The sequence below is a fragment of the Neodiprion fabricii genome, chromosome 4 (assembly GCF_021155785.1).
Source record: "Neodiprion fabricii isolate iyNeoFabr1 chromosome 4, iyNeoFabr1.1, whole genome shotgun sequence".
Taxonomy (NCBI): Eukaryota; Metazoa; Arthropoda; class Insecta; order Hymenoptera; family Diprionidae; genus Neodiprion; species Neodiprion fabricii.
In genome coordinates, this window is record NC_060242.1 from 39,575,198 (window position 1) to 39,594,493 (window position 19,296).

At 39.8% G+C, this 19,296-nt stretch overlaps 4 protein-coding genes across 5 annotated transcripts; 1 reads left to right on the top strand and 3 right to left on the bottom strand.

Annotated features, from left to right (window-relative positions):
- Nucleotides 1–154: 154 nt before the first annotated feature.
- On the bottom strand, nucleotides 155–2,305 carry LOC124180409 (ribonuclease H2 subunit A). Its single transcript, XM_046565876.1, has 2 exons — nucleotides 1,732–2,305; nucleotides 155–1,395 (listed from the first exon to the last, which is right to left on the bottom strand). Exons 1-2 carry the CDS (start codon nucleotides 1,879–1,881, stop codon nucleotides 550–552), a joined length of 996 nt encoding a protein of 331 aa, XP_046421832.1. The 5' UTR covers nucleotides 1,882–2,305; the 3' UTR covers nucleotides 155–549.
- A 59-nt stretch (nucleotides 2,306–2,364) lies between these two features.
- On the top strand, nucleotides 2,365–4,102 carry LOC124180413 (ubiquitin-like protein 4A). Its single transcript, XM_046565881.1, has 3 exons — nucleotides 2,365–2,740; nucleotides 3,070–3,175; nucleotides 3,309–4,102. Exons 1-3 carry the CDS (start codon nucleotides 2,693–2,695, stop codon nucleotides 3,596–3,598), a joined length of 444 nt encoding a protein of 147 aa, XP_046421837.1. The 5' UTR covers nucleotides 2,365–2,692; the 3' UTR covers nucleotides 3,599–4,102.
- On the bottom strand, nucleotides 4,092–5,341 carry LOC124180411 (gem-associated protein 2). Its single transcript, XM_046565878.1, has 5 exons — nucleotides 5,087–5,341; nucleotides 4,925–5,009; nucleotides 4,687–4,845; nucleotides 4,358–4,624; nucleotides 4,092–4,276 (listed from the first exon to the last, which is right to left on the bottom strand). The coding sequence occupies exons 1-5, from the start codon at nucleotides 5,191–5,193 to the stop codon at nucleotides 4,184–4,186; spliced, it is 711 nt and encodes a 236-aa protein (XP_046421834.1). The 5' UTR covers nucleotides 5,194–5,341; the 3' UTR covers nucleotides 4,092–4,183.
- A 128-nt stretch (nucleotides 5,342–5,469) lies between these two features.
- Nucleotides 5,470–10,212, bottom strand: LOC124180404 (GATA zinc finger domain-containing protein 14-like). Of its 2 annotated transcripts, none has more exons than XM_046565870.1 (4): nucleotides 9,894–10,212; nucleotides 8,480–8,666; nucleotides 6,579–8,387; nucleotides 5,470–6,482 (listed from the first exon to the last, which is right to left on the bottom strand). In XM_046565870.1, exons 1-4 carry the CDS (start codon nucleotides 9,925–9,927, stop codon nucleotides 6,182–6,184), a joined length of 2,331 nt encoding a protein of 776 aa, XP_046421826.1. In that variant the 5' UTR covers nucleotides 9,928–10,212; the 3' UTR covers nucleotides 5,470–6,181. The 2 variants fall into 2 exon arrangements, with proteins under 2 accessions (XP_046421826.1, XP_046421825.1); XM_046565869.1 differs by having other exon boundaries at nucleotides 5,470–6,485; nucleotides 9,894–10,207.
- Nucleotides 10,213–19,296: the final 9,084 nt, after the last annotated feature.

The window sequence follows — 19,296 nt, forward strand, 5'->3', positions numbered from 1 at the left end:
TGTACGGCTAATTTCTGTAGAATTAATGAAATGAGTATTCGTTCAACTTAAACTTAAATGGATCAGAAAGGAAATAACATGTGAAAGGATTCAAGAAGACTTCCATGATACACTAATGTATTAAAATTTTCCAAAAGTCAAACACTGATCGAAGTAATTACAGAAATAATGCTTTATTTTTCTAACTGTAATTCAAAGGCGGTACAATATAGTGAGACAATACTTTCGAATTTCATAGTATTTGAAATCTATAATGCTGAAAGTAACAATAAATAAGTTTAAGAAAAAAAGTGTTCTGGGGCTTGGGTCGTTGAAATTGACCATTGAAAATAAAACTGCCAGAACTCATCTATCATTTAAAAAACAAATTAAAAATCGAGGTAGAGAACAAGATATTCTATCTGCCTGCAATTGTTCGCTTATTATGACTTGCGACTTAAAATATCTTGATTTCGTTTTTATACTTCAAGAAATTGTGTCAACAATTTAAAACTTAAATGCGATAATAAAATTTTCCTCTTCTCGATATAATAAAATCAATATTAACAATCAGAGGCTAGCCGCGTTGGTCAAGCACCTGTCTGCAAAGAACGTATGTTTCTTCCTGTTAACTTTATTGTGCGTATCAACTTTGCTAAAGAATTTAGATATCTTTTGATTATTCGGGGTAGATTCTTCGTCGTTGACCTCTTCCCAATCAACAGGTAGAGCGCTTGACTCAAGAATTTTCTCAGCTGTCGACCAACTGAACCTGACTAATTGCGGGAAGCCAAAAACTTGATCGATGTTCTGAGTGAGCCATTTTTTTGTTACAGGATCATTTGGGTACCCACTACCATACTCGTTCTCGTTTTCACCCTCCCTAAATTGCCACGCTCTCAGCGCATGGTCCCTGGATACTTTGGCACAGATACTAGCCGCACTAACGATAGGATAAGTGGAGTCAGCCTTTTTTGCAACGGTTATTTTAAGTTCGGGAAATATCTCCTTCAGTTTTGCTTGATATTTTTCAGGTTTTCCAACAGTGTCAACGTAGACCTCGGCAAGATTGACTCCCGCCTCTATCGCCCTCCTGATCAATCCGATTGCAGAGTTCATCGATACCTCGTTAAGCGTAACTTTGCTACGCCTGTACATGCTGTTCGCTATGACATTGGGTGATATTACTTCTACTGCCCAGCCCATTTTATCGTCATTTTCACATATCTTGTCGAAAATTGCGTCCCTTTGATCCTCAGTCAGGGTCTTCGAATCCGCACAGCCCAAGTCCACCAGCAGTTGCTTTTCGTTCAACGGAGCGTACGAAATTCCGTAAACCATCGGACCCAGAACCGGACCTCGACCCGCCTCGTCTACTCCCAGCTGACATGGTTCTGTGCGACAAATTTGCGGCACCTGAAAGGAGTGAAACTCAACTTTATTTGTTTCACAGACCTTGTATTTCTTATCGTATATTTTTCATAATTGTTGTAGTCCCATACGAATAGAGAATTTCAAAATTAAAATTTAACATCATGATGTGCAATAAGCAAATAGTATCATGATTATTACGTGTGACAATACGCTAATTCAATTTTAAATATAGGCAATTGCTTGTTTGGAAAACCGTTGAACGTGATCCACATTGTAATTATAACCTCAAAGCTCGGCAACGGCTGACGTTGCCGCGACGTTTGATCGTCTATCGGTGAGACCGAGAGTGATTTCTGTAGAAACTAAAAGAAAGAATACCTTTGAAACGTGTATTTTATTCACACTATGATCACTGTTTACAAAATACGGTGTCAAATCGGCTCTGGACGTGATGTGATCGACACCGTTTATTGATTCAGCTTCGTTTGGTTCCACTGCAGATTCTGATTTCTGTTCGTCTTCACTCATGATTTTGAGCAGTTTATTGTAAAGAATGTCGAAGTGAAAATATTGAGAAACCAAAACAAGAGAATAGCTTTTTTTCTCTAGTTGTTTACCGCATGTAAGTTTTTGGCGCGCAGGAGTGAGGGCGGCTAGACTAAATTCTGAAGAAAATAAACAAGCCTTGTGTTCGTCAAAATTCGGCGCCTGAAAGTAATTTCTCTTCCTACCACGAGCAGCGCCTTAAGATTATAGCTAGAGCTAGATAGTCAAATGTTTCAGGTATGCATGGATAATAATGTTTTGGGTTCGTATATAAGCTGATTAATTATTTTCATGACATTATTTTTCGATTAAAACGATACGATCAATAAATTTTCCGCCGAAGTAGCGCTAGAACACGGCTAGAGTAACAGGTGGCCGCAAGTTACAGGCGGCGGCCATATTCTGCACGATTGATAGCAAGGTCGTTCACTGAAATATTCCTCAGTCAACGGCAAGGTTCAGACCAGTCTTGACATCGAAGCGACATCACAATAAACGAAATACATCAATATATACCACATTTCTATGCGAGTATGCGTTCTTGAGTCGTCGTATACTTCATGGCGATAATATTGGACAAAAATTGAGGGTTGCTTTGTGCCTTCACCTGTCGTCAGCAGCAGCAGCAGTAGTAGAAAAAATTGCGTTAACGAATCTAACCTGGAATCCAACCTAGGTGTAGGACAGATTGCTTTAATCGTTTAATTATTGCGAGGTATTGGATATTTAAACTAAGATGAGTCAACGTTGACACAGTTCTACCCCCGCCGTTCTGTGTTAAATTAATTCAAACATGAAAATCGTTGTGAAAATTCTACAGGGAAGAGAGTGTGTAGTTGACGTGAGTACGAGTTGTCTTTATATTGTCAAATCGTCAATATTGACGTGTTTTTATGAGTATTCACCTTTTGTATTTTCCTTTCCACATTTCAATCACGAATTCAAAGTCAGATTTCATCACCCAACGTTCCAAACCACCCCGCAAAAGTTTCGAGAACATTGCTAAAGACTAATGCTCTCTTTCTTTGGAGCATTTTTTTTTATCAATCAGACGTACGGAAGGTATTCATTATTAAACATTCTCCGAATTATTCACATTTTTTTTTTTGTTATTTCCACCATTCCAACAATTCCGTTAATTTGTCATTAATTCACCATCCATCGTTTCAGATATTGCCGTCAAACACAGTCCTCGAGTTGAAACATAAAGTTAGTGAATCATTAGGAATCGCTGTACCGCATCAGAAGTTGATTCATACAGGAAAGGCCCTTGCAGGTACGAATAATCTGCAATTATCATTGCTCAAAAATCATTAAATTTAAATGGTTTCTAGTAATAAACGAGAAATTGCTTCAAATTTGGTTCAAAATATCTTTAAAGTTGATCCTAAAAAATTTCGTCGTTTCAGACGACCAGCTTCTGAGTTTTTATCCAACGATAAAAGACGGTTGCAAGTTAAATTTATTTGTAAAGAAGCAAATTCAAAGTGAGGGTAAGAGTGCTCAAGGTGATACTGGCATCCAATTATTCAGAAGCGAGATGTCAAGAGTCTTGAGGCATTATTATACAGAATCTGAAACACAGTCGATAATTAATGAGTTTATGAAAGACTTAAAAAAGAAAGTAGACGGCTTGAGCTATGACGACTTGGAAAGATTAGCAACGGCTCTGCTTCAGGATCAAGAAAGTACCACTTGAAGAAATTTTCCTTGGATTTTTTTCTGCAGAATACCTTCAATCATTCGTTTGTTAATTTGTAATAAAACTCTGCATCTAGAAAATTTTTAATTGTAAGGTTTTCCGTGCTTTGTGAAAAGTGAATAATGTTTTCTTGTACTGCTCACTTTTACAAATTAATTCTTTGCACTCTTTTTTAATCAATTATTTACAACAAATTTTCTATACATTCGTCCGTTTTACGCATTAATTTCCCTCTCATTTCACAAAATGGCAAACCCACAGGTGGCTGAGACGATTGATTTGCACAATATTTAACAGCAATGTTCAACGAAATTCCATTCGTGAATAATTCATTGTGTTGACCTACGGTATATTTTAAGCATATGTAATTTCTAATATTCAAGAGATGTAATGTAGCCTCTTCAATGATCGCTCGCTTGAATCAACATTCATCCATCATGTTTAGCTGTTAACTAAGTGCAAGATAATGATAATAATAAAACAAAACTTGTTACGTTAAAATTAATCTATATTTATTTCAATCAGTAGTTACAAATTTCATTGATTCCCAATTTTACAATTACGTCGTTCTTTAATCACAAATTACAAGTCCACCAAATCCATTTGTCTGAAATATCTGGCGACCAGGCAGATAAATAAATTCAAAGCTGTGACATCTTTAGCGTTCTCCTCTGTCTAAAAATAAATTACAAATATTATCCATAAAAAATTTACCACTCCAAACATTTGCCACTGTGTTTTCAAAATGTATTTTACCATGCTAGCTCTGATTATCGAACATGTTCTAGCAAGCGAACGTAAGCAGGAACACGTGTCTGGATTTAAAGGTAATTCGAGGGTAGCTAGTAGGGCATAAATCCAGCCTCCGTATGGCTGCGAGATCAGGCCCTTTTCTTCTACTGCTTCGACGAGATGTTCCAAGACTTGTTCGATCAGCGGCTGGTTCATGTTTAATACTAGTCCAAGCAACGGTCTCATGTCGCTGATGTACTCCAGCCAGCCAACCTGATCATCTGCGTCAGGCTGTAATTTGCACAAGGATAAGTGTAATCTGAAATCAGATGTGATCAGAAATTAAATCTTACCAGAACAGTTTGTCGAAGCCTGCGGCGACCCTCAGCATTTTGTAAATCGTGTTTAATCCGGTCGATCTCTAGTCTTACAGAAGAAAAGTCTGCTAGTTGACACTGCTGCCAGTCCAGAGTCGGAACCATCGAAGCTGGAGCCTCGACACATCCTGCTAGCTGAGCAATTGTTTATTAGTCATTTCACAGATCGTACAAATGATTGCTTGCGTCTGCTTGTTTTGTTTCATTGACTTACAGGCTTTACCGCCACCATGGGAGTCCTGATACGAGCTTTTATATTCTCTGCCACAACCACGTCGTCGCACTGCTGCGCCTCAATTCTAGAAATATTTTGCAATTGCAGTGAATTGTTTAGAGGGAAAATTAGCGTATTGAAAGATGGGACAGGAATACCGACACCACACGCTTGATGTATTCCTCTCCTGAGGATGGAGGTAGCATAAGGTCGAATTCCGCGTCAATTTCGCCCACAAATAAAGCAGGCTCTCTCAAAATATCCCCCATCTTTCGAGGCGAGGTATATGGTTAAAAAAAATTTCGTCGCAACGCGTGGTAAGAATTTCGCATTGTTGACATGTTTTTCCAAGGTTAGATTACGTTTGAATAACGTGAATTCCGCCATCCTTCGACGTATTATCGGTGGTCACATGCAGGAAGACCAGAAACTCGATATCATTTTGCAAGCTCTTGTTGCCATGGCAACGGGTACAATCATAGTGGCGGCAAAATTGGACAAACGCGTGACGGAAACCCCGGGAAATTTAAAGCTGTCTACCTATATAAAACGGTAATCAAAGTTTATTAGTCGTAAATGATCATGATATATTCTTTCCACCACGATTAATGATTCTTCTTATCGTCGCGTTTTATTCATTACTCTACGAATATAGACATCACCGGGTGATCTGAACATTATTAACCTTACAACTTTTGGTGAGCATATGCATCTCTATACCTACTGTTATTTTTTTTTTTTTGTTTTTCTTTTTTATTAAAATACATAAAATATGTACACTCGGTAGCCGTAGTAGCGACCTATTTACAAAAGAATGTGTGTGAAAAATTTGTTATTGTATGTTTGTCGGGACACAGTTCGATCGGCGCAGGCGTATACTAAGCTAAAAATACTGATAAAAAAACCATATTTAATAATATTCTTGAAATTCAAATTAATTTTAGGTGGATCGACATAATACATATAACATATTTATCGTACGTAGCGTAGTAGACGTACATACATAACAAAAATATCTTAATTGTAAGTACAGCAGATCATTGTTTGCGTATTGTATTGTATTAATCGACAGATATGACATCTGGACAAAAAATATTTATCATAAAAATCGCGCAGTTTGGCAATTGGCAATCTCAAATGCATACGTATGAATCTCCATACGTACGAATAGATCGAATAAGACTGTATATCATGGATTGAAAAATCTGCGTCTAACTATTTTTTCCCGCAAGTATAATATAACCCGTATAATGAATTTCAATTTCTTGTTACTTTCGCGGTGTCTCTTGAGCCGCCAACTTGTTCCAGATCAATACCGTCGTATTCCAAAGCTCCAGCATTGTCGTAGTAAGCGTAATCGTAGTCGTTCTTCTTTTCCGACTTCGATTTTGCCGTGGTAGATTCTTGACGCCGATCGACAGTCCTTGTCGTAGATGTGAACGGCCTCGGTGTCGCACTGACGAAATTTCCAGTTCTTGAATTCGGTGTCGTTTGCGACGCGTAATTGGTCGCTGCAGCCGACGACGGCCTCTGAGTTGTTGGGTTATTGTAGACAGTCCTTCTATAACAGATCATCACAAGTTAGACATTAGCGATAAACATATAAACACCTATTTCTTCAATCCAAGCACTTTCAATGAGAAAAATCACCTACCTCGGAACGGGAGTCGTCGCTCTCACGGTGACGGGACTCTCCGCGAGCTTGTTGACACTAGCGGGACTGAATCCGTTGACGGAAGCCGTTCTTCCGCCTTGGTCGAAGTTGTCGAAGCTCTTGGTGCTTCCGTCGAAATTCGTCTTAGATTCATAGTTGTTGTACTGCGTAGCCACCTTCTTCGGGGCTTTCGTAGCCACCTCGCGATTGTACTGTCCGCTGTTATCGTTGGACCTCGAGGTGTCGTAGGTCTGCTCGGTCTGCTGAGTGTTCCTTTCGCGGTACTGGCCGCTGTTCGTTGTTCTGGCGCTCTCGTACTGCCCGGTGTACTGATCGTTCCCTCGATTGATCACCTGGCCTTGGGTGTTGGCATTGCCGATGGTCGCTTGTTTCTTGGTAACCGGACTGTAGGTCGTCGGGATGTAGCTGCTACCCGCAAAGCTGTTTGCGAATCTCTGAGTGGTTTGAGTAAAATCTTGCTGTCTGGTGGTCTGAACTTTGTTCGCAGTCTGGGGCTCGCTGGTTCTCGGGGTGACCGAGTAGTCGTCGTAGGAGGTTGACGCGAAAGTCGAAGTCTGGAACGTGGTACCGCCGGTGTTCGCTGTTCTCTGAATGGTGTTGTAGTTTTTCTGATAGTAACCGGTGTAGTCGGTCGTCTGGAAGCTCGTGCTGGGTCTTAGGGTCGTCGGTTGTGTTGAGAATTGGTTGAACTGATTGGTAAAAGTCGGGCTGCTCTGGTCGGTGGGCTTCTTAATCTTGGTGGCAACGTTCGCCGTGAAGTCCGTCGACCTCACAGTCGTCGTGACCGCAGGAGTTCGGTCGAAGATTGTGCTTCCGTAGTTCGTGGTCTGTTGATTGGTCGCTCCGAATTTCGAGCTGTCGAAGTTACCGAAGCCCCCCGCAGTTTGCTCGTTGTTGTTGTTGTTGTTGTTGTTGTAATTGCTGCCTTGGAACGCGTTGGTCGTCGCAGGTCTGAAGGTCGAAGACGGTGTGTTGTAGTTTCTGTTCTGGTTATTCCGGGGGTAATTGTTGGTCTGTTCAACGTAAGGACGGGCTGACGATGAGGTGGGATAATTGTTGGTCTGTTCGAAGTAAGGACGGGCTGACGAAGACGTGGGATAATTGTTGGTCTGCTCGACGTAAGGCCGGGCTGACGAAGAGGTGGGATAATTGTTGGTCTGTGTTTGTCTCTGGTTGAAGTTGTTGTAGTTGTAGTTTCTCTGCTGGTTGTAGTTACCGTTGTTCTGGTTGTTGTTTCTCTGGTTGTAGCTACTACCGCTGTTCTGGTTGTTGTTTCTGTTCTGATTTTCGAAGGCTGTGGATGGAGTGGCGGTTGTCGGTGTGATAACGTTGCTGTTGCTGTTGAACTGTTGCTTCCTCGCGACTTTTCTCACTCCCGATTTCCTCTTCGGTTCCGCCTGGCTCTGTTCTGGTTCGCGGTAAATCTTCTCGTTATCGTAATCGTCCTCCTTGCCGTTGTGTCGGTTGTTAAAGAAATTGCTGCTGCTGCTGCCCCTCAAGATGTCGCGGTTGTTGTTGTTGTTCGTGTTCGTGCTAGGGGCAACCCTGTTCAAATTATTAACCGATGATCTAACCGGGTCGCTAGACTCGCTGCGCTGCAGATGATCCAGCGGCTCTAGATCGTTTTGCGTTCCGTCATAACGCCGCGACTCAAGACCCGATCCCAGTCTGTACAGATCGAAGTTGTCGCTCGCGTAGTAAAGCGTCGCTGCTTCGCAGTCCACGTCGTACCAATCCGCACAAGTTTGGCTCTCCTGGTCGAACGCGGTGTCGTTGGGACACAAAAACCTGTCGGCACAACATGGAAGACCATTTTATTGCGCCTTGCCCACCTTTCCAAACGCTGAAAAATCATTACCTCAATTTCATCAAGTACTTACCGGTAGTCCTGGACGGTTCCGGCTACCGAAACGCACACGTGAAATAGCTGGCAGTCAGTTTCTGGGTCCGCGTAGTAGCTTCCAATGATTTTGTGATGACATGTGAACGACGTGTCCGGCATTAATTGTTGCGAATATCTAGGCGCGGGTCTCTGCAGGCCCAATACGCATCCCCACAATATTGCCACTGAAAATGATTTGTATTTGTTTTAATTCGATTTTTTTTCGAATTCAAAGCTCGTTACATGCATAGAATCCGTACGATGAATTTAACGATATGTCATTTTAATTTCTTGACAAACGTGAATTTCTAACAGTCTTTAACGTTTCCCCATCCATTGTTTGACCCATATTTTTTAATACTCTAGAAATCAGAATGACACTTGGTTGGATCTAAAATCAAGCTTAAGAATTTTTGTGTTCCACGATGTTATTTGAAACCTCAGATCTACCGGCAAAATTTCTATTCTAACGGAGAGACGTAGTTTGTTTAAAACTCATTAGCGTAAATACCCGATTGGGGCTAAAGATGGGTTATAATTTAAGGATATTTCATTTTCTCTCGACGGGTCTTAATTAATAGCTGCACAAGTGATTTGCATGTAGGCACTGCATATAATGCATCATGCGGTGCGGTATGAAAGAAAATCTTGCAGCGAAGCGAGACCGAAGATAGAGTATGTACTGAATATAGCGATATGATCTAATTGTCTGCAGTACAAATATACAACGTGCGTACGTCTCGTGCAGTTTCAATGCATTCTGGGCACTTACGGTTTTTGTACTAAGTGCGCGCGCGCGATATTCAAGATCTCACGAATGCTGATAAGCCTTTCTAAATTAGAATCTGCATAATGGGTGAGATATTCACGCAACCGGCTTTCGCGTTCCTGTTACAACTCGGACGTTACCGCCGTTAAACGAAATTCAAAAATCTTCCATAACCACCCAAAATTGTCAATCGAAAGTGATTTAGGGAGAGACACAAAAATTACGCTGAAGTTATGCGGAATCGGAATACGTAATTCGTATTTTCAAGATATTCGGAAAAGGTGGGACTCGGCGTTGGGTTTAATTGATTTTATGACACTACGATGTACGATACTTTCCGCGGTGAAAATTACGGTCTAAAACCGGTTTTAATTATGCGTAAAAACGACGCGTCGTTTCGTTTTTTTAAATTTCGTAATCACCTGCCGCGTTGTAACGACCGCGCGAGACGACGAATGTGCGAATTGAAAACGAAAGTAACGTTGTTTTTGCATAATATTCGTTACTCCACCGCCTATTTGTAGAATCGTTTGACACGGTGATAGGTGAGAAAATTTCCGTGCAACAGTCAAACGCGATTACCTAACTTGAGAAAAGGAACCAAGCGAGTGACGTTCTTTTAAAAAAATTATGCGATACTAACCGAGCAAAGTAGTGAAAATTCGCTGATCCGCCATAGCAGTCGATCGATCGGCTGCAACTTGATCGTTTACAGTGGATGTTATCGAAGGTTTTCTTCAGCCAAACCGTTTTTACTCGACTCGATTCCTGCAGTGCACTGAAAAGAACACGGACTTGACGAATCGGAGACGAGGATGAAAAAACAAAATCGCGGTTGATCACTCGGTCTCTAATGGAGTGGCTTGACTGCTCGTACGGACCTCGGGGATGGAACTGAAGCGGCTGACCCCATCAACTCGATCCCCTGAAGAAGCTTCTTGTCCCATCCTCGCGAGCATCCGATCCGAGAGAAGGGATTTCTGTCTATTTTACTCGTTGCTTCTCCTGTTGCTGCTGCTGCTGCTGCTGTTGAAGACGTAACGAACGATTACGTCACTCGGGTAAGTCGCTTTGAGCGCCGTTGACCGATTTGAGAAAGGGATCTTATGCCCCCGGTTATTCTCCTCGGACTTGTGGAAGGAGTATGAAGATCCGCGGTGCAAGTCTTCTGCGAATGAATAAAGAGGATCGATCTCTGTGTAAACAGAAATGTTGATTTAGTAATGCCGCTGGAATTTTTCGGGACTCTTCGCACCCGATTTTTGGTCGTGATGTATATGGGGCATTCCACCCCAACTCATGAAAACGGTTTAACGTGACATTCTTTTAATTTCACCAAGGATTTGTCCGACGTTTCTATACGAGCTCTGAAAAGCATCCGAAAATTTTTCACATTTATTTAATCCCTCGTATTTACTTCATGATTTTTTAAACCTATCTCAAAAACACCCAAATTGAGTTTTATGAAACAGGAAAGACAAAATTTGCCTACAGAAATGAAACATTTTTACGCAAGATTCAGAGAGATAACAGATTTTTTTAATTGTTCCAGTTCTGAAACACACATACGTAATTTTCAAAATTTTATCACATATTTTGAACAGGTATGAAAATAGAAATAACGATTAAAGTAAAATAGAAAAAAAACGAGATTCCACTCTGAATCTTGCGTGAAAATGTTTCATTTCGAAAATCCGATTTTTTTTTTGATGTTTCTTAAAAATCAGTTGCGGTGTTTTTGAGATGGGTTTAAAAAAATCATAGAGTAAAGACAAGCGATTTAAAAAATTTGAATATTTTTTTGGAAGCCTTTCAGAGTTCGCGCCAAAGCAGAAAACATCCTTGGTGAAATTGAAAAATGTCATAGTCAACCGTTTACCAAGTTGGCGTGGAACACCCCATATTCATCTCCGAGTTTCGCCCTTCCATTTACGAGGTTCGAGTTAAAAACTTTGAAGTAAATTCGCAGTCTTACAACTTTATGAGGACTTCGAAAATTTTCATCATTCAAAATATGAGTACGTCTTTCTCCGTTATGGTTTTCTGAAATCCAGAAAAAAACGTAAAGTTCAACTAAAAATGCATCGCTACATTAACGTTAACGTTACTTCAGTTTCAACCTAATTTCCTCTTCGTGCAATCAAACGATTCTCGTATAAATTAACGGGCCCTTAATTGTGAAATTTTTTTCTCTGGACACGCGATTAAATCCCGATAGAATGTTGGCCCGTTCTTTTTGTCCTCGATTCTTCAAAGATTTCGAAAACTTGTAAAATTATATCGATAGCAGTTCATGGGCATAAAATCCCTGTAATTACGTACAGAAAAAGTATCCTGGATCGTTAAAATAAAAAAACCCTATAATTACACCTGCATTATTCCTACAACAGTTTTTTACTCAAATGTTTGTCTGTTTCTTACAAAAAAAAAAAACAAGAAACTAAGAATTTCGATGGCTCGTTGATCGGGTTGGCTAGAGGCTAGAATATTACACCACATGAATGCTGATTATTCACTAATCGTGATACATTCTCGGTTCGTGAAAAACTCACGTTCAAATATACGTTAAAAATTTATCAGACGACTTCCGTTTCGCCTAAAAATTTCATCGAACAACAATCAGAGGCATCTGAATGAATTTTTTTTTTTCTTTTTCTCAGATCCTGCGTTTCGTTATCGCGTTTCGAAACCAGTTTAAACGCTTTATCTAACTGTCAATGCGCTATCGGGATGTGGATCGTTAATCTCAGCTTGCTCAACATTGCCTAATGATAAGTAGACGTATTTAACGACGTTCGTTTTTATCTTATGATTCTTTTTTCTCGAACGACCGTCACCTTTGATGCTTGGACCGGTATTTTAGCCTCTGCTGGCACGGCTGCACGAGCTCGATTATGTTACATCGTTATCTTACAGGTAGCGTGCTTGCGTAGAGCACCTCTCTTGAATATAAAAATTCCTATAGGAAGATGGGAACTTATTTGATCTACGCATGTCCAAGCAAAACATATAATTAAGTTGCGCAACGTAATCAATATAAAATTCTCCGATCGATCTCCAATACCCTAACCGTTGTTTTTGCAAACTCTGTACGATAATGTAATATTTGCCCTTTTCACTTTGTCCATACAATGCAGAGTTTAATGCCTGCAGCACGCATACAATGTGAAGACACACGGTGAGTTTCTTTTTTCTATATAGGTAGACGTTTTTCGCAATTTGTAATTTAGCAATTAAGACGTCGTTTTTTTTTCTTCTTCTTCTTTCCTCTCATTAAACAATCCAGCACAGTACGAGAGACAAGTTTTTTGTCGAAAATCCAGTTAGGTAATAACAAAGCAAAACAATCATCTCGTACCTATTAATTACGGATGTGTCATGTGCCTGTACAGTCCGTTAGAAACAGCGCCAAAACGGAACGATTAAGTAACAGAAGTTTTGTAAGTTCTTACAAGTTTTACCAAAAAATAATCCTCACGGTATACAAACAGAGAAAATTTAAACCCGAGAATTGTTAGTAACGCGAAACGATTATCGTTATCGCGTACCTTAATTTGATGCAAAATTTCGTATGGTTTGATCGGTTTCAATGATCAGTAGCTTATTTTATCCGTAAATAAATTCTCGTCAAATCTAAATTTGTTTAGTATATTTATTCGGCAATTCGTTCGTTTCCGAAATTGTTTCTACCGCACAGTAAACTTGAACGAATAATCTGTCGTTCGTATATTCAGTTGGAATAGAAAAAAAGAAGGTACCGTGAGTAAAATTGTTAAGTTGCTACGGAATGAAATACGATAATCAGGCCAATCGTTGAAAGGCCAAGAAAAAACACGGAGCGATGATCAGCGATATTTTGGTCACGACTCGTCATTATACGTATACAGTATACCTTGTATACCACCTGTAACGAAACATCGAAATCGTGTTCTCCGCACCGCGTGATATAAATTATAAAAACGATAGTCGTCCAGGCAGGTATAATAACAACGGAGGATGATCAGCCCCGGCGAATTTGGATGTACGATTCATCTTCACCGGCGGCGGGGTCGGATCAAGGTCGTCGGTTGTGGGAACGAAAAGTTGCAGGATCTCGTACAAGGAGAAACCGCGGTCGTTAAATCATTTGGGAAAAAATCAGCCTTGGTCACGGATATCCCGGATATCCACGAACGAAGAGCGCAGTCCGGTGCTCCTCCAATCCTATTCCACCTCCGTTTACGCCATCGATAATCCTGAATCCACGGTTTCGCAATTCCGGAATCAGGGTAACTGGCTGCCAGCAAGGAAGAATGCCGAGCCGATTCCATGTCCCATAGGAGTTCCAATCGCCGTTTTAATCGCGCGTCTAGACTCACGCGCCGAGGCATCCGCATCGTCTCTCCGTAATATCGCGGTGAGGCTACACCAAAGGAATCTTCTCAGCCTTGGAGGGCGAAAGTTGTCTTCGGAACTCGAGACTCGGTTCACTCCATCTTTTGCTAAGGCATCAGTCGCAGGAGAAGAAGCAACTGTAATACGTAACACCGGTGTTCCACATTGATTCCGAGTCTCTACTTCCGTGCGGCCGATGTATAATGCAACCAACAAATTAATTAATGCACCTCGTACGCAGTCGGGTAAATTGTTCGTTACCGGCAATCCCGTTCATCCAGATGAAAAAATCTGACGATAGCATCTCATCTCATGTTCTTAACTACTTGCAATCTGTTTTGCAATAGTATTTTATTTTATTTTATTTTATTTTTTTATATTTTCTATACTACGTGTTTATCAATCGTTAATGCAACATATTGACGGAGATATTTTCTCCTCGGATTTAAATGTCGCCGTTTACGCAATACGCGACTAGTCTATGGGTATAACTACAAATAATATACGGGGTATAATTATCAGGACCCTCAAGATGAAACTCGGATGCATAGATATCACTGTATAAGGTATAATAAACGATAAATAGAAATAATATTGTTGAATGTGAAGTTGATTTTCGTCGACGTATTTCTACATCGTTTTACGAGTAGATATTTTTTGCCGTGTCAGAGGTCGGATCATGAATAGTAGAAAATGTGTTTGGACGTTTAGGTTTCATGTATAAAGAATCGCGCTGCTCATCTCCAAGCTTGAGAACTCAGAACTTGAGCCGGGATTTTCATGCGCATAACTTTTGCCCCTTCAAACTCGTGTCAGTATTTACAAGCTGATGAACCTGTTCATGACTATTATAATTGATCGATCGCTTTTGATACGTGATAATATTCCGTTAGAAACGCAACGTGCGGCAATGATTCTAGAATAAGTTTATAAAAGGCGCGTCAAAATGCGGTGTCAAAAATTCAATCCACCTCGTCAGTAAATTTCTTTTTCTTTAAGTTCAATCCCAGAGAGCAACGAACCTCCAGATCGGAGGTCTCGAGTATAGCTGCACGATTTAATCATTGTATATAGATATAATCTCATACGCGACGAGAGAAAGCTCCAGTTTTTGACACACATTCTATACCTGTGTGGAAAAAAATTTGTCGTGCAGAATGTAGGCCGTATTTGCACATTACTGTCTTTAGTAAGATCTTCCACTCGCCATATTTGCACTCGTCCTTAATTCAGACTTGATTCGAATAATTGTCTAGGGGTATTAATAAGTGTCTTGATTCCACATCGTCAAATGCTTCAATTATGCATGCAACCGCAGATTGTATACATTGGTTTAATTACACAGTGTGCAGATATCACGTTCACTAGAACACGAAATTCTGGTTGGAATGTTGGGTACTTGAAAAACTTTGTAGCAGTTTCTCGGTCGATGTTATATAATCGAATCATCATATTTTTAAATTTAAAACGTTAAAATTTTTCGCACGCAATAGCGAAGGTCAGTTGGTTGGATAATTCAACTCAAGTAATTCTCGAGAAACGAATGTAGGATATGTGACGATCCGCTAATATGTTATGCGTTGCAAGAAGAAAATCAAAATGGCCGCCATCGACACGCTTGCGATTTCTTTTCGACGGTACAATCATTCCCGTGACTAAGATATTATCGAGAGGTATCTGACGTCAATAAAAATGATGGCAAGAGTCTGTTGAGCTATGATTTGATGTACGAAGAAAGCTCAAGGTTCGATAATCCAGCCTGTGAAATTTCTTCGTATAATTCGGGAATCCATCTTGTCTGCCGATGACTTTCACGATTAGTGAGGACAGATTAATAGTTTCAACTATTTGTAACGTTTTCGCCACATTCCTACATCTTATAAAATAGATCCAAACGGTGTCAAGACTCGAGTTCATATTCAACGAGGTTCGATGCAGTAAGGCTGCAGGGATGTTACCTAAGCGGATGCAAAAAGGTGCTAAGCGTATGCGAGTGAAATATCTAGTCGTTGTAATACCGACGTACACGCGTGATCTGTAATAACAAATAAGAAGAATAAAAAATGGAAGGGAAAGAAATATACAGGTACGGCTGTAAAAGTACATGATACTCTTCCGCTGCTGCCACCGCCCAGACTTGAAATATCGCTAATAAAGAGTTGAAATCTCTATTTAAATTTCAATTCTCACCTCGTATATTAACGACGTAGGACACCGATCCTCTCTTTTTCTGTTTAGATTTCGTTTGAGCTGGGGAAAGTGTGACTTACGCCCGGACATTATACCCATTATACCTGCCTCCAGTCGCTCCGACCTCATTGTCCCATTGTTTTATTGTTTCGAAGATTAAGGAATAAAATTCTTCATTGTATTCGCATTTAAACAAACCATTCGACGTGTAATATCCGCAAAATTATTCGCGTTCTTAGTATTTCCTATAATATTATCGCAAACATATATTTATTTGTACATTTTACATATTATCACAGGATATGTGTAATCGTCGTATATCTGCATTGGTAACGGGAGAACCCGATTCTCTTCTTCGACCTCTTCTTACACTATCTTTCGCTCTGATAAATCCTCTTTAATGTACTCAAGGTCTGATATGTAAATTTAAATTCGAATGGGTGTCACGATGGGTGAACGATGCCAGAGTGATTAATAGAAATACGAGATTGACAAATAACCCGATGTTATCATAGACATGCCACACCATGGGCATAGGACAGGCCTAAAGATGCATCACGTGTACAGTCCAGCCGAGAAGTGTTAAAAGGGGGAAATGAGGAAAGATAGGCTTCGAATCAGCAACTCAATTAGGGTCTGGCAAGATTGATCGTAAAATGATTTCCTCGCTGCACCCTCGATTTTTATGGTGAATTGAAGAATGCAAGAAAAATTCAAGTCCAAGTGATTCGCATATAATCCATTCGCATCGGAAATGACCTGCGAAAATGGGCAGAATGAACTGATATCTTGAAGGTTGTTGATTGCTGATATTTCTTGTTTTTTAAGATACGAAGATGAACATAGGACACTTTTTTACGTTCGTTTTTTTTTCTTCTCTCCGACAAATTTCGTCTCACATTTTTTTTTTGACAAAGTTATTAGGCTCCGAATTAAACGATTCAACCCTTTTTTTAATAAAAATCTCGAGGGTTGATTGAAAAATTAATTCCGGATTCATACATAAAACGTAGTACCATCCGTTTTTTCTTGGCCTTAGTTAACCCGAGTTCCACTTGTTCCGTCTTCGTTTCTCTGATCCTTTCTTACATGGATTACTTTCCAGTGGACTGTACACCTGATACATCCTTAATTTGATGTAGAAATAACGCTGTTCACTGCTTAATCCTGACAATCCTGACATCCGTGCTGCGCACGAAGGGTTCCAATTTCATAAACAAAGTACGATACGCTGATCATGTAACGTAGCGCATGAATAGGTGGATTACGACGAAGTTATGCGCCGAGGCATCTGCCGCATGCATTGGTAAATATACCTTGTGTTAGTCGAGGGGGAACATGTCCGTGTTCCCTGACACAAACATTTGTCTTTGATTGTGTAGCAGGTAGACGTCTCGTAGGTGATTACCTTCCATAGTTTGCGGAGATGTTCTCCTCGTCTGATCCAGGGTATGTACGCGTTGATAGATCCCCACGTGGGAAAGTGAAAGTAACTCGGCAGCTTCTTCTTATGTGTATATTGCACACCTACACACCCATCCGGATACGTACAACCAACTGTAACTCGATTTGAAAACAGTTAACCGTGCATGCAACAGTAGGTATAATGTTAGAAGACTCTTTGTCTGGAGCTATACGTATAATATATATAATGCTCTCGTGGTTGTAAGGTTATTAAAATTCTTCATTACACACCGCAACTTGATCCGAAATACACCGTATTCCGCGTGTCATGGTTCATGGAAGATGTTCAGCCCCCCCCCCCCCCCCCCCCCCCCTCCCCCAGAGAACATTTGAGTGGTTTTAACATGCCTGTAGGACACTTAAAGTATCTTGTGACCATTGAACATTGTAAAACCATTATTCCCGTCTTTTTTCATCTTCTGTTTTTTTTTTGCCTAATTTCTTCCGAATTACCCGGTGAAATTTCATTTCACGGTAACTCAGTCAACCCTCGACTCTCTCCCCCACCTTTTTCCTCTTCTTTCGCGTTGTAAAAATAAATACATTCGCGGAAGTACTCAACTCGTAAATTGCCTCTTTGCAGGGATCTGGCATTTTGAGAATGTGAACAAACGATGGAAATATCGAATGAAAAAATTAGGTAAAATTCTTAACCCGCGCGCGAGGAAAGTAATTTTATTAAATTTATTAACAGTCGTACTTACGGAGGCGTAACGAAATTTGTGTCGAAAAGAAAATAATAAAATATCCATCGGCGTTTATAATCATTGCAGGTATACATGAAATATTATAAAATATCACCACTGCTTCCTCATCACAATAATCAACATCGCGTAACGGTTCGTCCATACGTATGCAATATTCAAGATTACGTAAAATTTTATTTTATTTATTTCGTTTTTCAATATAACTGTAAAACGCCGCATCAATGCAGCAGCAGCATAAGCCGGATAACATGCATGGCAAAGGTTTCGAAACAGTTTCCCTGTGAACACGATTTTTCAATCCTTCGCTGAATGGAGTTTTACATAATAATAATAATAACAACAATAATAATAATAATAATAATAACGATGATAACTCTAATCCTGCTGCAGGTATGGACTGCGAGTATACCAGAGTTGATTATCCTCTGCATTAAGGTATAAGGCTCGTACGTACAGACCGGATTTACGTTATTTATAGTAGGTACAGGCTTGTATGCAGTACCTGTACAACAAACTAGTCACAAGGCATGGAACGAGAACATTTTTATAGCCGGTTGCCTCGATTAACCTGAATTACTGAGGCCTGTAGAGTATAGTTTTTCTTATACGCCAACTAGACTCTCGAAAGGCAGCTGCAGTCCATGGTTATTTATCACGCGACGATCTTAATTTCATTCGATTAACACGTGACAGCCTGACTCGTGAGTAATTATTGTATTAAGCACTAGTTTGTTTCTACGCTATCTTTATTATTTGTCTCAACGACGTCGGTATCGTTTATCAAACTTAATTCTACAGTGTGATTAAATCAATTTCTGACTCCGATCTCACATATTTTGTTTCATTGATTTCGACAGGCGCATGAAAAATCGTCCTCTTAAGAATTATGATTTCTTAAGTACGCGTTTAGAAATGAGCTATTACGGAAATTTTCCAATTACCACAATTTCTAGTTTCGATTTATGATATATGGGGATGCTTCTGATTGTGTAATTTAGTTTTTTGAATATCGACAATTTTCACTGTTACTTAAAAAAATTGTTATACGCTAGACTTTTGACATGATTCTTGAGATAAATTATTTAAATTTCTTCATAATAACACGACTCATTCTCCTAAAATTGAATATGAGGCTATCGTTTGAAAATTAGTTACAATTACAGAGTTTAAATGCTCGTAGCAATATTTTCATTTTGAAAAAGTTATACGAAATTTCAAAGAGACGCGAAATACGAACCACAAAAGACACTTCTTTTCGGAATAAAATTAATATTCTTGCTGTACATAAATTTTCGGCGAAAACGTCGATTA

What these genes read in the sequence shown, in the direction of transcription:
- LOC124180411 (XM_046565878.1), bottom strand. Translation starts at nt 5,193, where the DNA reads ATGGGGGATATTTTGAGAGAGCCTGCTTTATTTGTGGGCGAAATTGAC. An exon ending in GAATACATCAAGCGTGTGGT is followed by an intron (nt 5,010 to 5,086) that starts GTCGGTATTCCT and finishes AAATATTTCTAG; the next exon opens with AATTGAGGCGCAGCAGTGCG. An exon ending in CCATGGTGGCGGTAAAGCCT is followed by an intron (nt 4,846 to 4,924) that starts GTAAGTCAATGA and finishes ACAATTGCTCAG; the next exon opens with CTAGCAGGATGTGTCGAGGC.
- LOC124180409 (XM_046565876.1), bottom strand. Translation starts at nt 1,881, where the DNA reads ATGAGTGAAGACGAACAGAAATCAGAATCTGCAGTGGAACCAAACGAA. An exon ending in ATAAAATACACGTTTCAAAG is followed by an intron (nt 1,396 to 1,731) that starts GTATTCTTTCTT and finishes CACTCCTTTCAG; the next exon opens with GTGCCGCAAATTTGTCGCAC.
- LOC124180404 (XM_046565869.1), bottom strand. Translation starts at nt 9,927, where the DNA reads ATGGCGGATCAGCGAATTTTCACTACTTTGCTCG. An exon ending in GGAACCGTCCAGGACTACCG is followed by an intron (nt 8,388 to 8,479) that starts GTAAGTACTTGA and finishes TTGTGCCGACAG; the next exon opens with GTTTTTGTGTCCCAACGACA. An exon ending in GCGACGACTCCCGTTCCGAG is followed by an intron (nt 6,486 to 6,578) that starts GTAGGTGATTTT and finishes GATCTGTTATAG; the next exon opens with AAGGACTGTCTACAATAACC.
- LOC124180413 (XM_046565881.1), top strand. Translation starts at nt 2,693, where the DNA reads ATGAAAATCGTTGTGAAAATTCTACAGGGAAGAGAGTGTGTAGTTGAC. An exon ending in GAAGAGAGTGTGTAGTTGAC is followed by an intron (nt 2,741 to 3,069) that starts GTGAGTACGAGT and finishes CCATCGTTTCAG; the next exon opens with ATATTGCCGTCAAACACAGT. An exon ending in TACAGGAAAGGCCCTTGCAG is followed by an intron (nt 3,176 to 3,308) that starts GTACGAATAATC and finishes TCGTCGTTTCAG; the next exon opens with ACGACCAGCTTCTGAGTTTT.